The 14,546-nt window shown below is 52.2% G+C and overlaps 1 protein-coding gene across 1 annotated transcript in view; it reads left to right on the top strand.

Annotated features, from left to right (window-relative positions):
• The window catches only part of prkd2 (protein kinase D2), a 136,718-nt gene extending 122,487 nt beyond the window's left edge, over window positions 1-14,231 (top strand). Inside the window, 4 exon segments of the mRNA XM_073029351.1 lie at window positions 1,646-1,822; window positions 1,824-1,914; window positions 8,872-8,957; window positions 12,227-14,231. Coding sequence (XP_072885452.1) covers window positions 1,646-1,822; window positions 1,824-1,914; window positions 8,872-8,957; window positions 12,227-12,436 — 564 coding nt within the window. The 3' untranslated portion in view covers window positions 12,437-14,231.
• Window positions 14,232-14,546: the final 315 nt, after the last annotated feature.

Genomic DNA, 14,546 nt, shown 5'->3' on the forward strand with positions numbered 1-14,546 from the left:
TTAAAAAAGACAATTGAATTTATAAACTGTGCTGTCACTATAACTATTTACTACCCGAATACTGATGTGCACACCAGGTCTGCCCGCATTTCAAAAGGTATTAACCAATGTCGCATCTTCTCACAATCATCTCACTGGCACAAGGTGGAATGAGGTGTTTTCAGTGGAAACATCTCGCTGCTTTTGGGTTGCTAAAGACCATTCACTGCTTCATTTGGGCGTAAAAATACTCATAATGTATCATTTTATCATGGGTGGGGTTTAAAGAGTTGAGGGGCAGCACTTGCAGGCAGCGTGCAGACAAAGTTCTTGTGCGTGCCGTTTTGGGCACGGGTGCCATAGGTTCTCCACCCCTGCTAAGGTAATGGCTGACATGATTGTAATCTCAACTCCACATACCTTTCACTCTTTTTCTTTACAGAAACCTAACTCTCTCTCAAATGGGTCCTGCCCTTGGGAGAAACTATCTTGGACGTGGCGATCCTCAGAGAGGTTTTCTAATGGCATGGCAAACCTTGGCCACCGAGCTTCCCACACACAAGGGTAGAGAGGGGCAATTGGATCGAGCCAAGCTCACTTCACTCCCCAGTTGTACCCCAGAGAGGATTCGTATTGTGACCCTCTTTATTGGAAATGACTAGAAACTGTGGCCCCCAGTTTCAGAAATGGGTCAGGGACTAGAATGGTTTGCAGAGTCTCTCTGCCTGGGTCACTTGGGTGTTGAAGCCTGTTCAGAGAAAACGCAACTACAAATAGTATCTTGGAATTAAAACCTTGCGGGAGATAATGGCCCCATTTAAAATTGGGGCAGGGTATTTTCAGCTGGTCTATGTTCGTAGCTGTCGCTGTAATCTCAGGTGATTACAAACTAGGGTGTAAGTTTATCTCTGTGTGTTTCAATCTCCTCTCTCTCTCTCTCTCTCTCTCTCTCTCACCTTGCTGTCTTGCTCACCCCATTTGCCACCCACCCTCATTCCCTTCTAACATCTCTCCTTCTCTCTCTCCTTCTTTCCCACCACCTCCTCCCCCTTCCTTTCCTCTCTCTCTCCCCCTCTTCACCCACTCTCTCCCCTACTCTCTCCCCTTCTCTCCCCTCTCTCTTCCCCTTCCCTCCTCTCATTCCCCTCTCTCTCCCCTTCTCTCTCTCCTTCTCTCTCCCTCCTCTCTCCCTCCCCTTTCTCCCTCCTCTCTCCCTCCCCTCTCTCCCTCCCCCTCTCCCTCCCCCTCTCTCTCCCCTCTCTCTCCCTCCCCTCTCTCTCCCTCCCCTCTCTCTCCCTCCCCTCTCTCTCCCTCCCCTCTCTCTCCCTCCCCTCTCTCTCCCTCCCCTCTCTCTCCCTCCCCTCTCTCTCCCTCCCCTCTCTCTCCCTCCCCTCTCTCTCCCTCCCCTCTCTCTCTCCCCTGTCTCTTCCCCCTCTTCTCTCATTCCCCCCCTCTCTCTCCCCCTCTCTCTCCCTCCCCTCTCTCCCTCCCCCTCTCTCTCCCTCCTCTCTCCCTCCCCTCTCTCCCCTTCTCTCTCCCCTCCCTCCCCCTCTCTCCCTCTCCCTCCCCTCTCTCTCTCCCCCTCCCTCCCCCTCTCTCTCCCCCCCCTCTCCCTCCCCACAATCCCCCCCACCCACACCTCCCGGGGATGACTCCCGGTTCTCAGGTGAAGCTCTGTGACTTTGGTTTTGCGCGCATCATCGGGGAGAAGTCGTTCCGCCGATCGGTGGTGGGGACGCCGGCCTACCTGGCGCCCGAGGTGCTGCTGAACAAGGGCTACAACCGCTCGCTGGACATGTGGTCCGTCGGGGTGATTATGTACGTCAGCCTCAGCGGCACCTTCCCCCTTCAACGAGGACGAAGACATCAACGACCAGATTCAGAATGCTGCCTTCATGTATCCCCCCAACCCCTGGAGGGAGATCTCGCGTGAAGGTATGTTACCGTCTCTGTAGCGGACCGAACCACCCCCGCTGTTTTCCTGAGCGACACACACTCAGTGCTGGAGGAGCTCGGCGGGTCAGGCAGCATCTATGGAGAGAAATAAACAGGTGACATTTCGGGCCTGAATCGTTGCCGTCCTGGCTAACGTCAAGCTTCAAGATATAGATTCCAGTTTATTTATCATGGGTCCATTGAAATGTACGGTGAAATATGTCGTTAGAGTTCTAACGTTTTTCTTCTCATTCATTCTTTGGGGTGTTTTTTCTCCCGTTTCGTGGCTGTCAGTGGAGAGTAAGAATTTCAGGTTGTACACTCTGGTATGAAGTGGAACATTGAACCTAAGGGTGCGCTGGGGCAGCCCGCACGTTCTGACGCCACCGTAGCGTGCTCACAACGCTCGTCAGAACAAACCGCGGACTTTCTCCACCATTTTGTTTGTGTAGCTCTGCGGAATCTCTTAAGTTTCAGATTTCCTGCCCCTTTCGTTCCCTTTTCCAGCGGAGGGGTTTTTTTTTGCCTGTGATTGCAGAATTACAACTTTACTGAAGTAACCCACGACGCACACGATCTACAGTCAGCAAGCTCGAATGAAAACGCAGTCATCCCTGTTAACAGGTGTAAAGCTGAGACTGTAAGAGGCACTGGTGAGGCCTCGCTTGGAGGCCTGTGACCAGTTTTGGGGCCCCTTCTCTAAGGGAAGGACGTGCTGACTTTGGAGAGGATTCAGAGGGGATTCACGAGAATGAAAAGGTTACCACAGGAACAGCAATTGAAGGCTCTGGGCCTACACACTGGAGTTTAGAAGAATGATGGGGGAGTCTCATTGAAACCTATTGAATATTGAAATGCCTCCATAGAGTGGATGTGAAAAGGGTGCTTCCTTTGCTAGGGCAGTCGAGGACCAGAGATCATGGTCTCAAAATAGAGGGACGTCCACTTAGAACGGAGGTGAGGAGGAATTTCTTTAGCCTGAGTGTAGTGAGTCTGTGGACAGGCCAGATCACTGGGTGCAACTAAGGCAGACGTTGATAGGTTCTTGATTAGTCGGGGTGTGAAAGTTTATGGGAGAAGGCAGGAGAATGAGGTTGGGAGGGAAATGGATCAGACGTGATGAAATGGCAGAGCAGACTTGCTAGTCAAAATGGCTAAATTCTGCTCCTATGTCTGATGCTCTTATGGAATATACTCGAGCCCTCGAAGTCTCCACTGATCTTTGAAATCCCTCATTGTATCCATGGATTCTGTGTGCCCCTTCTGCAGGGGCACGCAGACACAGACATAACCCCTGTTCAGGGAAGGCAATTAGCTTGGACAGAGCCCTCAGCTGGCCACAACCTGGACCCATGAATCGGCAGCTTGGTCTCCAGGGGCAAACCAACCAGAAATTCCCTGAGTGACTTCAGCCTCCCAGTCTGAACTCTCCTGATAGTGTGATGGGACAGTGTAGAGGGAGCTTCACTCTGTATCTAACCCGTGCTGTCCCTGTCCTGGGAGTGTGTGATGGGACAGTGTAGAGGGAGCTTCACTCTGTATCTAACCTGTTCTGTCCCTGTCCTGGGAGTGTGTGATGGGACAGTGTAGAGGGAGATTCACTCTGTATCTAACCCGTGCTGTCCCTGTCCTGTGGGACAGTGCAGAGGGAACTTCACTCTGTATCTAACCCGTGCTGTCCGTGTCCTGGGATTGTGTGATGGGACAGTGCAGAGGGAGCTTCACTCTGTATCTAACCCGTGCTGTCCGTGTCCTGGGAGTGTGAATTGGGACAGTGTAGAGGGATATTCACTCTGTATCTAACCCGTGCTGTCCCTGTCCTGGGAGTGTGCGATGGGACAGTGTAGAGGGAGCTTCACTCTGTATCTAACCCGTGCTGTCCCTGTCCTGGGAGTGTGTGATGGGTCTGTGTAGAGGGAGCTTCACTCTGTATCTAACCTGTGCTGTCCGTGTCCTGGGAGTGTGTGATGGGACAGTGCAGAGGGAGGCTTCACTCTGTATCTAACCCGTGCTGTCCCTGTCCTGGGAGTGTGTGATGGGACAGTGTAGAGGGAGCTTCACTCTGTATCTAACCCGTGCTATCCCTGTCCTGGGAGTGGGTGATAGGACAGTGTAGAGGGAGCTTCACTCTGTATCTGACCCGTGCTGTCCCTGTCCTGGGAGTGTGTGATGGGACAGTGTAGAGGGAGCTTCACTCTGTATCTGACCCGTGCTGTCCCTGTCCTGGGAGTGTGTGATGGGACAGTGTAGAGGGAGCTTCACTCTGTATCTGACCCGTGCTGTCCCTGTCCTGGGAGTGTGTGATGGGACAGTGTAGAGGGGAGATTCACTCTGTATCTAACCCGTGCTGTCCCTGTCCTGGGAGTGTGTGATGGGACAGTGTAGAGGGAGCTTCACTCTGTATCTAATCCGTGCTGTCCCTGTCCTGGGAGTGTGTGATGGGACAGTGTAGAGGGAGCTTCACTCTGTATCTAACCCGTGCTGTCCCTGTCTGGGAGTGTTTGATGGGACAGTGTAGAGGGAGCTTCACTCTGTATCTAACCCGTGCTGTCCCTGTCCTGGGAGTGTTTGATGGGACAGTGTAGAGGGAGATTCACTCTGTATCTAACCCGTGCTGTCCCTGTCCTGGGAGTGTGTGATGGGACAGTGTAGAGGGAGATTCACTCTGTATCTAACCCGTGCTGTCCCTGTCCTGGGAGTGTGTGATGGGACAGTGTAGAGGGAGCTTCACTCTGTATCTAACCCGTGCTGTCCCTGTCCTGGGAGTGTGTGATGGGACAGTGTAGAGGGAGCTTCACTCTGTATCTAACCCGTGCTGTCCCTGTCCTGGGAGTGTGCGATGGGACAGTGTAGAGGGAGATTCACTCTGTATCTAACCCGTGTTGTCCCTGTCCTGGGAGTGTGCGATGTGACAGTGTAGAGGGAGATTCACTCTGTATCTAACCCGTGCTGTCCCTGTCCTGGGAGTGTGTGATGGGACAGTGTAGAGGGAGATTCACTCTGTATCTAACCCGTGCTGTCCCTGTCCTGGGAGTGTTTGATGGGACAGTGTAGAGGGAGATTCACTCTGTATCTAACCCGTGCTGTCCCTGTCCTGGGAGTGTGTGATGGGACAGTGTAGAGGGAGATTCACTCTGTATCTAACCCGTGCTGTCCCTGTCCTGGGAGTGTGTGATGTGACAGTGTAGAGGGAGATTCACTCTGTATCTAACCCGTGCTGTCCCTGTCCTGGGAGTGTGTGATGGGTCTGTGTAGAGGGAGCTTCACTCTGTATCTAACCCGTGCTGACCCTGTCCTGGGAGTGTGTGATGGGACAGTGTGGAGGGAGCTTCACTCTGTATCTAACCCGTGCTGTCCCTGTCCTGGGAGTGTGTGATGGGACAGTGTAGAGGGAGATTCACTCTGTATCTAACCCGTGCTGACCCTGTCCTGGGAGTGTGTGATGGGACAGTGTGGAGGGAGCTTCACTCTGTATCTAACCCGTGCTGTCCCTGTCCTGGGAGTGTGTGATGGGACAGTGTAGAGGGAGCTTCACTCTGTATCTGACCCGTGCTGTCCCTGTCCTGGGAGTGTGTGATGGGACAGTGTAGAGGGAGCTTCACTCTGTATCTAACCCGTGCTGTCCCTGTCCAGGGAGTGTGTGATGGGTCTGTGTAGAGGGAGCTTCACTCTGTATCTAACCCGTGCTGTCCCTGTCCTGGGAGTGTGTGATGGGACAGTGTAGAGGGAGCTTCACTCTGTATCTAACCCGTGCTGTCCCTGTCCTGGGAGTGTGTGATGGGACAGTGTAGAGGGAGCTTCACTCTGTATCTAACCTGTGCTGTCCCTGTCCTGGGAGTGTGTGATGGGACAGTGTGGAGGGAGCTTCACTCTGTATCTAACCGTGCTGTCCCTGTCCTGTGAGTGTGTGATGGGACAGTGTAGAGGGAGCTTCACTCTGTATCTAACCCGTGCTGTCCCTGTCCTGGGAGTGTGTGATGGGACAGTGTAGAGGGAGCTTCACTCTGTATCTAACCCGTGCTGTCCCTGTCCTGGGAGTGTGTGATGGACAGTGTAGAGGGAGATTCACTCTGTGTCTAACCCGTGCTGTCCCTGTCCTGGGAGTGTGTGATGGGACAGTGTAGAGGGAGCTTCACTCTTTATCTAATCCGTGCTGTCCCTGTCCTGGGAGTGTGTGATGGGACAGTGTAGAGGGAGCTTCACTCTGTATCTAACCCGTACTGTCCCTGTCCTGGGGAGTGTGTGATGGGACAGTGTAGAGGGAGATTCACTCTGTATCTAACCCGTGCTGTCCCTGTCCTGGGAGTGTGTGATGGGACAGTGTAGAGGGAGATTCACTCTGTATCTAACCCGTGCTGTCCCTGTCCTGGGAGTGTGTGATGGGACAGTGTAGAGGGAGCTTCACTCTGTATCTAACCCGTGCTGTCCCTGTCCTGGGAGTGTGTGATGGGACAGTGTAGAGGGAGATTCACTCTGTATCTAACCCGTGCTGTCCCTGTCCTGGGAGTGTGTGATGGGACAGTGTAGAGGGAGATTCACTCTGTATCTAACCCGTGCTGTCCCTGTCCTGGGAGTGTGTGATGGGACAGTGTAGAGGGAGATTCACTCTGTATCTAACCCGTGCTGTCCCTGTCCTGGGAGTGTGTGATGGGACAGTGTAGAGGGAGATTCACTCTGTATCTAACCCGTGCTGTCCCTGTCCTGGGAGTGTGTGATGGGACAGTGTAGAGGGAGATTCACTCTGTATCTAACCCGTGCTGTCCCTGTCCTGGGAGTGTGTGATGGGACAGTGTAGAGGGAGCTTCACTCTGTATCTAACCCGTGCTGTCCCTGTCCTGTGAGTGTTTGATGGGACAGTGTAGAGGGAGATTCACTCTGTATCTAACCCGTGCTGTCCCTGTCCTGGGAGTGTGTGATGGGACAGTGTAGAGGGAGATTCACTCTGTATCTTACCCGTGCTGTCCCTGTCCTGGGAGTGTGTGATGGGACAGTGTAGAGGGAGCTTCACTCTGTATCTAACCCGTGCTGTCCCTGTCCTGGGAGTGTGTGATGGACAGTGTAGAGGGAGATTCACTCTGTATCTAACCCGTGCTGTCCCTGTCCTGGGAGTGTGTGATGGGACAGTGTAGAGGGAGATTCACTCTGTATCTAACCCGTGCTGTCCCTGTCCTGGGAGTGTGTGATGGGACAGTGTAGAGGGAGATTCACTCTGTATCTAACCCGTGCTGTCCCTGTCCTGGGAGTGTGCGATGGGACAGTGTAGAGGGAGATTCACTCTGTATCTAACCCGTGCTGTCCCTGTCCTGGGAGTGTGTGATGGGACAGTGTAGAGGGAGCTTCACTCTGTATCTAACCCGTGCTGTCCCTGTCCTGGGAGTGTGTGATGTGACAGTGTAGAGCGAGATTCACTCTGTATCTAACCCGTGCTGTCCCTGTCCTGGGAGTGTGTGATGGGACAGTGTAGAGGGAGATTCACTCTGTATCTAACCCGTGCTGTCCCTGTCCTGGGAGTGTGTGATGGGACAGTGTAGAGGGAGCTTCACTCTTATCTAACCCGTGCTGTCCCTGTCCTGGGAGTGTGTGATGGGACAGTGTAGAGGGAGCTTCACTCTGTATCTAACCTGTGGTGTCCCTGTCCTGGGAGTGTGTGATGGGACAGTGTAGAGGGAGCTTCACTCTGTATCTAACCCGTGCTGTCCCTGTCCTGGGAGTGTGCGATGGGACAGTGTAGAGGGAGATTCACTCTGTATCTAACCCGTGCTGTCCCTGTCCTGGGAGTGTGTGATGTGACAGTGTAGAGGGAGATTCACTCTGTATCTAACCCGTGCTGTCCCTGTCCTGGAGTGTGTGATGGGTCTGTGTAGAGGGAGATTCACTCTGTATCTAACCCGTGCTGTCCCTGTCCTGGGAGTGTGTGATGGGACGGTGTAGAGGGAGCTTCACTCTGTATCTAACCCGTGCTGTCCCTGTCCTGGGAGTGTGTGATGGGACGGTGTAGAGGGAGCTTCACTCTGTATCTAACCCGTGCTGTCCCTGTCCTGGGAGTGTGTGATGGGACAGTGTAGAGGGAGCTTCACTCTGTATCTAACCCGTGCTGTCCCTGTCCTGGGAGTGTGTGATGGGTCTGTGTAGAGGGAGCTTCACTCTGTATCTAACCCGTACTGTCCCTGTCCGGGGAGTGTGTGATGGGACAGTGTAGAGGGAGCTTCACTCTGTATCTAACCCGTGCTGTCCCTGTCCTGGGAGTGTGTGATGGGACAGTGTAGAGGGAGATTCACTCTGTATCTAACCTGTACTGTTCGTGCTTTGACAGGGTGATGAGACAGTACTAAGGAGATTTTACTCTTGTACAGCACTTAGCAAAACCCTGAGGCACAATATATATCACTAGGGCGCCTAAGACATCTGCACAGTACTGTGTTTGTCAACGTGGAGCGGAGAGCGAGTTTGTAAACCTGCAGGAGCAAAGGATGTTGGGAATGACGAGGGTGGAGCACCGAGGGAGGGGGGTAGGACAGGTGGCAGAGAAGGAGTGCCAGGGTGGGGGGGGGGGGTCGTGTGGGTGCAGACACACCCAGCCCAGAGACACCAGGCAAGGTCATTTGATTCCATACAATTGGTTTATTGATCATTACAGAATATCTCTCTGGTGCTTCCCGCTCCCTCCCCTCTCCCTTCCCCTTTTCCCCAACCATGATTCTCCCTTCCCACTCTCAGTCCACAACAGAGACCCAGATCAGAATCAGGTTTATCATCACTCACACATGTCATGAAATTTGTTTTTTTTTTGTGGCAGCAGTACAGTGCAATACATAAAATTACATAAAAAGTCTATATACAGTATAAGCCTAGGAGATTTGCGCAGCACTGTACCAAACACAACCGTTCCTGTCCTGGGAACATTCCCAGCACCTCTTCAGACTTTTCTGACCTGTGGTGATCTGTTCTGTCCTTCAGGCATCGACCTCATCAACAACCTGCTGCAAGTGAAGATGAGGAAACGATACAGTGTGGACAAGTCGTTGAGCCACCCGTTCCTGCAGGTAACGTGCGGGACGGATTGGCTGGGAAGCTGTCAAGCCGGTGGTAACACCGAGCCCGGGAGCAGTGGGTTCAACCCCGCCGTGCCGGGCTTGGGCCCATCGCCTCCGCTGCCACTTTGCGGTCAAGCACCCCGCGAAACCTCTCCCCCGCACCTCCCGTCTCCCGTCCAATGCTTTTTGAAGCGCCTGGTCGATGCCGGTGTGACCTGGGTGGGGCGATTCTCTCACCGGCCCCCTGGCTGACAAAGCCTGTCGAGGCTGCACTCTTACCGGAGGTGGCAGAGTGAGGTTTGGGAGTGTGTGCACGGGTCAGGAAAGCTGGGAGAGATGTGGCCAAAGTGAGATGACCTTAGAAGGGACATCCTCTCAGTAGAAGATGCAAAAACTGGAAAGTCAAGTCACTTTTATTGTCATTTCGACCATAACTGCTGGTACAGTACACAGTAAAAATGAGACAACGTTTTTCAGGACCATGGTGTTACATGAAACAGTACAAAAACTAGACTGAACTACGTAAAAAAACAACACAGAAAAAAACTACACTAGGACTACAGACCTACCCAGGACTGCATAAAGTGCACAGAACAGTGCAGGCATTACAATAAATAACAAACAGGACAACAGGGCAGTAGGGTGTCAGTCCAGGCTCTGGGTATTGAGGAGTCTGATAGCTTGGGGGAAGAAACGGTTACATGGTCTGGTGGTGAGAGCCCGAATGCTTCAGAGCCTTTTCCCAGACGGCAGGAGGGAGAAGAGTTTGTCTGAGGGCACGTACTACCAGGCTAAAGGAGAGTTTCTTCCCCACCATGTGCGTTAAGATGCGTTCTTGACCTCACAATATATCTAACTGTGACCTTATCACCTGATTTAATCAGAGCCTAGTTATTGAGCCTAATTAATAACAATTATTAACCTACCAACCGGTACGTCTTTGGACTGTGGGAGGAAACCGGAGCACCCGGAGGAAACCCACACTGTCACGGGGAGAATGTACAAACTCCTCACAGGCAGTGGCGGGAATCGAACCTGGGTCGTTGTTACGGTACAATGCTGTGCCGACCACTATTCCACATGCCACCCCATATCTGTATGAGTAGTATGCAAGACAAGCTTTTCACTGTAGCTCAGCACGGGCAACTCGAGTTCAATTCCCGCCACTGCCTGTGAGGAGTTTGTACATTCTCCCCGTGACCGTGTGGGTTTCCTCCGGGTGCTCCGGTTTCAAAGGCGTACCGGCTGGTAGGTTAATTGGTTAATGTCCCATGATAAGGTCAGGTTAAATTGGGGGTTGCTGGGCGGCGTGGCTCAAAGTGCCAGAGGGCTTATTCTGCTCTGTAAGCAAATCAATCAATCCGATTTCCATCACAGCAATGGGTGCTCACTCACTACAATGTCATTAGTCAACTTCCTGAAACTTTGGTCTGTCACTTCCGCATTCAGTGAGTCTTTGCAATTCCCTGTTACCACATTAGCACAATCCACATCCTTAGTTACTAGCCAAACATGTACTTACTTTAGAAATTACCTAGGGTTGCCCTCTATTTCTCTAAGCTCCATGTACCTATCCAGGAGTCTCTTAAAAGACCCTATCATATCCACCTCCACCACTATTGCCGGCAGCCCATTCCACACACTCATTCCTCTCTGCGTGAAAAACTTACCCCTGAAAGTAGGTGCAGAGGGATGTCAGGGGTAAGTTTTTTACACAGAGAGAGGTGAGTGCATGGAATGGGCTGCCGGTGGTGGTGGTGGAGGTGGATATGATAGGGTATTTAAGAGACTCCTGGATGGATACATGGAGCTTAGAAAAATAGAGGGCTATGGGTAAGCCTAGGTAGTTCTAAGGTAAGGACATGTTCGGCACAGCTTTGTGGGCTGAAAGGTTTTCTGTGTTTTCTATCGCCTCTGTACCTACTTCCAAGCACCTTAAAACTGTGCCCTCTCGTGTTAGTTATTTCAGCCCTGGGAAAAGCCTCTGACTATCCACATGATCAATGCCTCTCATCATCTTATACACCTCTATCAGGTCACCTGTCACCCTCCTTCGCTCCAAGGAGAAAAGACCGAGTTCACTCAACCTATTCTCATAAGGCATGCTACCCAGTCCAGGCAACATCCTTGTAAATCTCCTCTGCACCCTTTCTATGGTTTCCACATCCTTCCTGTAGTGAGGTGACCAGAACTGAGCACAGTACTCCAAGTGGGACAGACAGACGGATGGATGGGGACACACACACACACCACCCCCCCCCCCCACACCACCCCCAGTTCAGTACCTCCCTTGAATTATGGTGACTCCAGTATGGTCACTGTGCTGACCGACCTGTTAGGATTGAAGTGAATTGACTTGATTCCTTGCATCCTTCACATACATGAGGAGTAAAAATCTCTTACATTACGTCTCCATCTAAATGTGCAATCTATAATAATTTGTAATAAATAGTATGTACAACAGGACAGTCAATATAACATAGAAATACAGTTGTGTCAACATCAGTTAATCAGTCTGATGGCCTGCTGGGAGAAGCTGTCCTGGAGCCTGTTGGTCCTGGCTTTTATGCTGCGGTACCATTTCCCCGGATAGTAGCAGCTGGAACAGTTTGTGGTTGGGGTGACTCAAGTCCCCAATGATCCTTCGGACTCTTTTTACACACCTGTCTTTGTAAATATCCTGAGTAGTGGGAAGTTCACATCTACAGATGTGCTGGGCTGTCCGCACCACTCTCTGCAGAGTCCTGCGATTGAGGGAGGGTACAGTTCCCATACCAGGCAGTGATGCAGCCAGTCAGGATGCTCTCAATTGTGCCCCTGTAGAAAGTTCTAAGGATTTGGGGGCCCATACCAAACTTCCTCAACCGTCTGAGGTGAAAGAGGCGCTGTTGTGTTTTTTTCACCACACAGCCGGTGTGTACAGACCACGTGAGGTCCTCGGTGATGTGGATGTCGAGGAACTTAAAGCTGTTCACCCTCTCAACCCCAGATCCATTGATGTCAATAGGGTTAGCCTGCCTCCATTCCTCCTGTAGTCACAACCAGCTCCTTTGTTTCTGCGACATTGAGGGAGAGTTTGTTTTCTGCTCAAATGCTGTGGTGCCATTGAAACAAGTTATAACCTTTTGCAACACTACGCTGTCATGCTGCCTGAATCTCGGTTTCCGTGTACCTTGGTACACGTAACGATGGTAAGCCATTTACAGAATCTCTCTGGTGACTGGCCATCTTTTCCGATCTCTGACAACCCCCTCCTCTCTCTCTCTCTCCCCACCCAGGACCACCAGACCTGGCTGGATCTGCGAGAGCTCGAGTGCAAAATGGGCGAGAGGTACCTGACCCACGAGAGCGACGACCTGCGCTGGGAGACGTTCGCCCTGAGCCGCTCGCTGCAGTACCAGCCCCACAAGGCCAGCCGGCTGCCGCCTGCGGGCAGCTGGAGGGAGGGTGACGGCCAGGGGCTCAGTGAGAGGGTCAGCATCCTATAGACTGTGACGACCGCTTGACCATCTGTGAAACGCCCCCTCATCCCACACCCCCTCCGCCCCCGAGAAATCGGCCGCAGATCGGAGCCGGCACCGAGGCTCGACGATCAAAGTATCTGCCTCCCGACCGGGCAACTCTTGGACCTAGATTTGAGCTGATCTGTCTGTTCCCAAGTAGGCGAGAATGTACAGACACAAACACAGGATTCCTGAAGCAGGCGGTCACCCGTGGCTGTGGAAATCTGACCTTCTCCTGCCCCCCACTTCATGCGGACATGACCTCTCCCAGGAGATCTGTTACAGAACGACGCTTTCTCAGAGAGTGGCCATAAGCTATTTGGTTGTGTCGTATTTTTACGTAAATTGTGGTTAGTAAACCCCTCCTTCCTCGTTCCTCCCACCGTAACTCCTCACCGACACGAGCCTCAATCCAAACAGTACTCCTCGAGGACACGCTGCACCACCACCAAGTTTCAGCCCCGTGTCTGTACATAGGTCACTCCCTCCCTCAGCAGGGCTCGGTGGGTTGCAGCCAACTTGCACGATGTTACTCTTTTTTTAAGCACCCCGCGTTCTGCTCCCCTCACTACCCGTTCTATCGGAAAGCTCGAACGACGGTGAAGCTGCGGTGCAGCCCCCATTTCGACCCAAACTCGCACCGGCCTTTGATGTGACGTGGAGCCTTTCTGTGCCCGAGGGAAGGAAGGGTAGTTCATTGGGCGGTGTACAGAGGGACGGGGGGGGGGGGTTCCTCGGTCACGTACAACCTCCCAAAATCCGATTTGAATGGGATTGAGAGGCCGTGAGGGAGGGACGTTCTTAGTAAACGGTAGATCTTACAGTACAAGACACATGTAGACTACAGCTGCCTTAGGAGCTCCACAACCACAAAGGGAGAGCATTCCCACTGTTTCCTGATAGTTTTCTATATTTATATCATATTGTACAAACCTGAGACGTGAAAGCAAACTGAGATTTTCGTTGCTGCCAGTAGGGTTCAGCGGTTATTGACCTGTGATGGAAGGTGGGGGCCCCACCGCTGGGGGGAATTTGTTCGTGTTTTTTAAAATTTATTTGTGAAGGGGATGGCTGGCATCTGGGCTGGCGACAGCGTTGCACGACCACTTGTGCAGACAAAGCCCGTCGACACTCGCGTACTCGCTAGCGGAGACGGTAGAGGCGGGTACGGTGGTGTTTTGGATGGACGTGGATAGAGGCTTGGAGAGAGATTCCAGTACAGGCCCTTCGGCCCACAATGTTGTGCTGTGATCTCCAAGGTCAATCTAACCCTTCCTTCCCACATAGCCCTCCATCTTGACATTATCCGTGTGCCACTCCCCTTCCTCCCCAGGCACAGTGGCGCGAGTTCCCAAGGGGTGAGATTGGTTCGGGAAAAGGGTCATTGGAGAGCAGGAGGGGGGGGGATCCCGGGAGATTTTCCACAATCCACTCCAAAACATTGGCAGGGGAAGGGTAACAAAAACCTGCTGGTGGCACCTTCATTAGTAGACTTGTTACTGCCGTGTGCGCGTGTGTTTCTGACGGTCTATCTGTGTCTGTGCTTATGTCCATGAACAAACGTGTGTATCTGTGAGCAAGTGTGTGTGTGTTTGGGAGTGAATATGTATTTCCATGGGAGAATGTGGTGAGTGTGTGTCTGACTGTGTAAATGAGTGTGAGTGTGTGTGAAGATCTGCTCATCCCAGCCTCTGTATCTCAGTCTCTGGACATCTTTCAGCTTTGTTTTATTTGTAGAAAACATACTTCGACCTGTTCAATAAAGATGAGTTGGAACACATCCATCCCTGTTTGTCAAATTTTCTGTAGTGCTCCGTCACGTGGTTCCATCAGCTGAAGAATTCTGGCTGCGGCACCTCAGAACCAGGGTTAATGTCACCGGCGAGTGTCGTGAAATTTGTTAACTTAGCGGCGGTAGCAGCACAATGCAATGTATAAGATTATAATGCCTGTTAAAACTGAATTATGGTAGGTAGGCCTCCGTTAGTCTCGATAGACCATGGATTTGCACCTTGGAGAGTTTCCAGGGTGCAGGCCTGGGCAGGGTTGTATGGGAGACCGGCAGTTGCCCAAGCTACAAGTCTCCCCTCTCCAC

This window comes from Hemitrygon akajei, chromosome 25 (genome assembly GCF_048418815.1).
Source record: "Hemitrygon akajei chromosome 25, sHemAka1.3, whole genome shotgun sequence".
Taxonomy (NCBI): Eukaryota; Metazoa; Chordata; class Chondrichthyes; order Myliobatiformes; family Dasyatidae; genus Hemitrygon; species Hemitrygon akajei.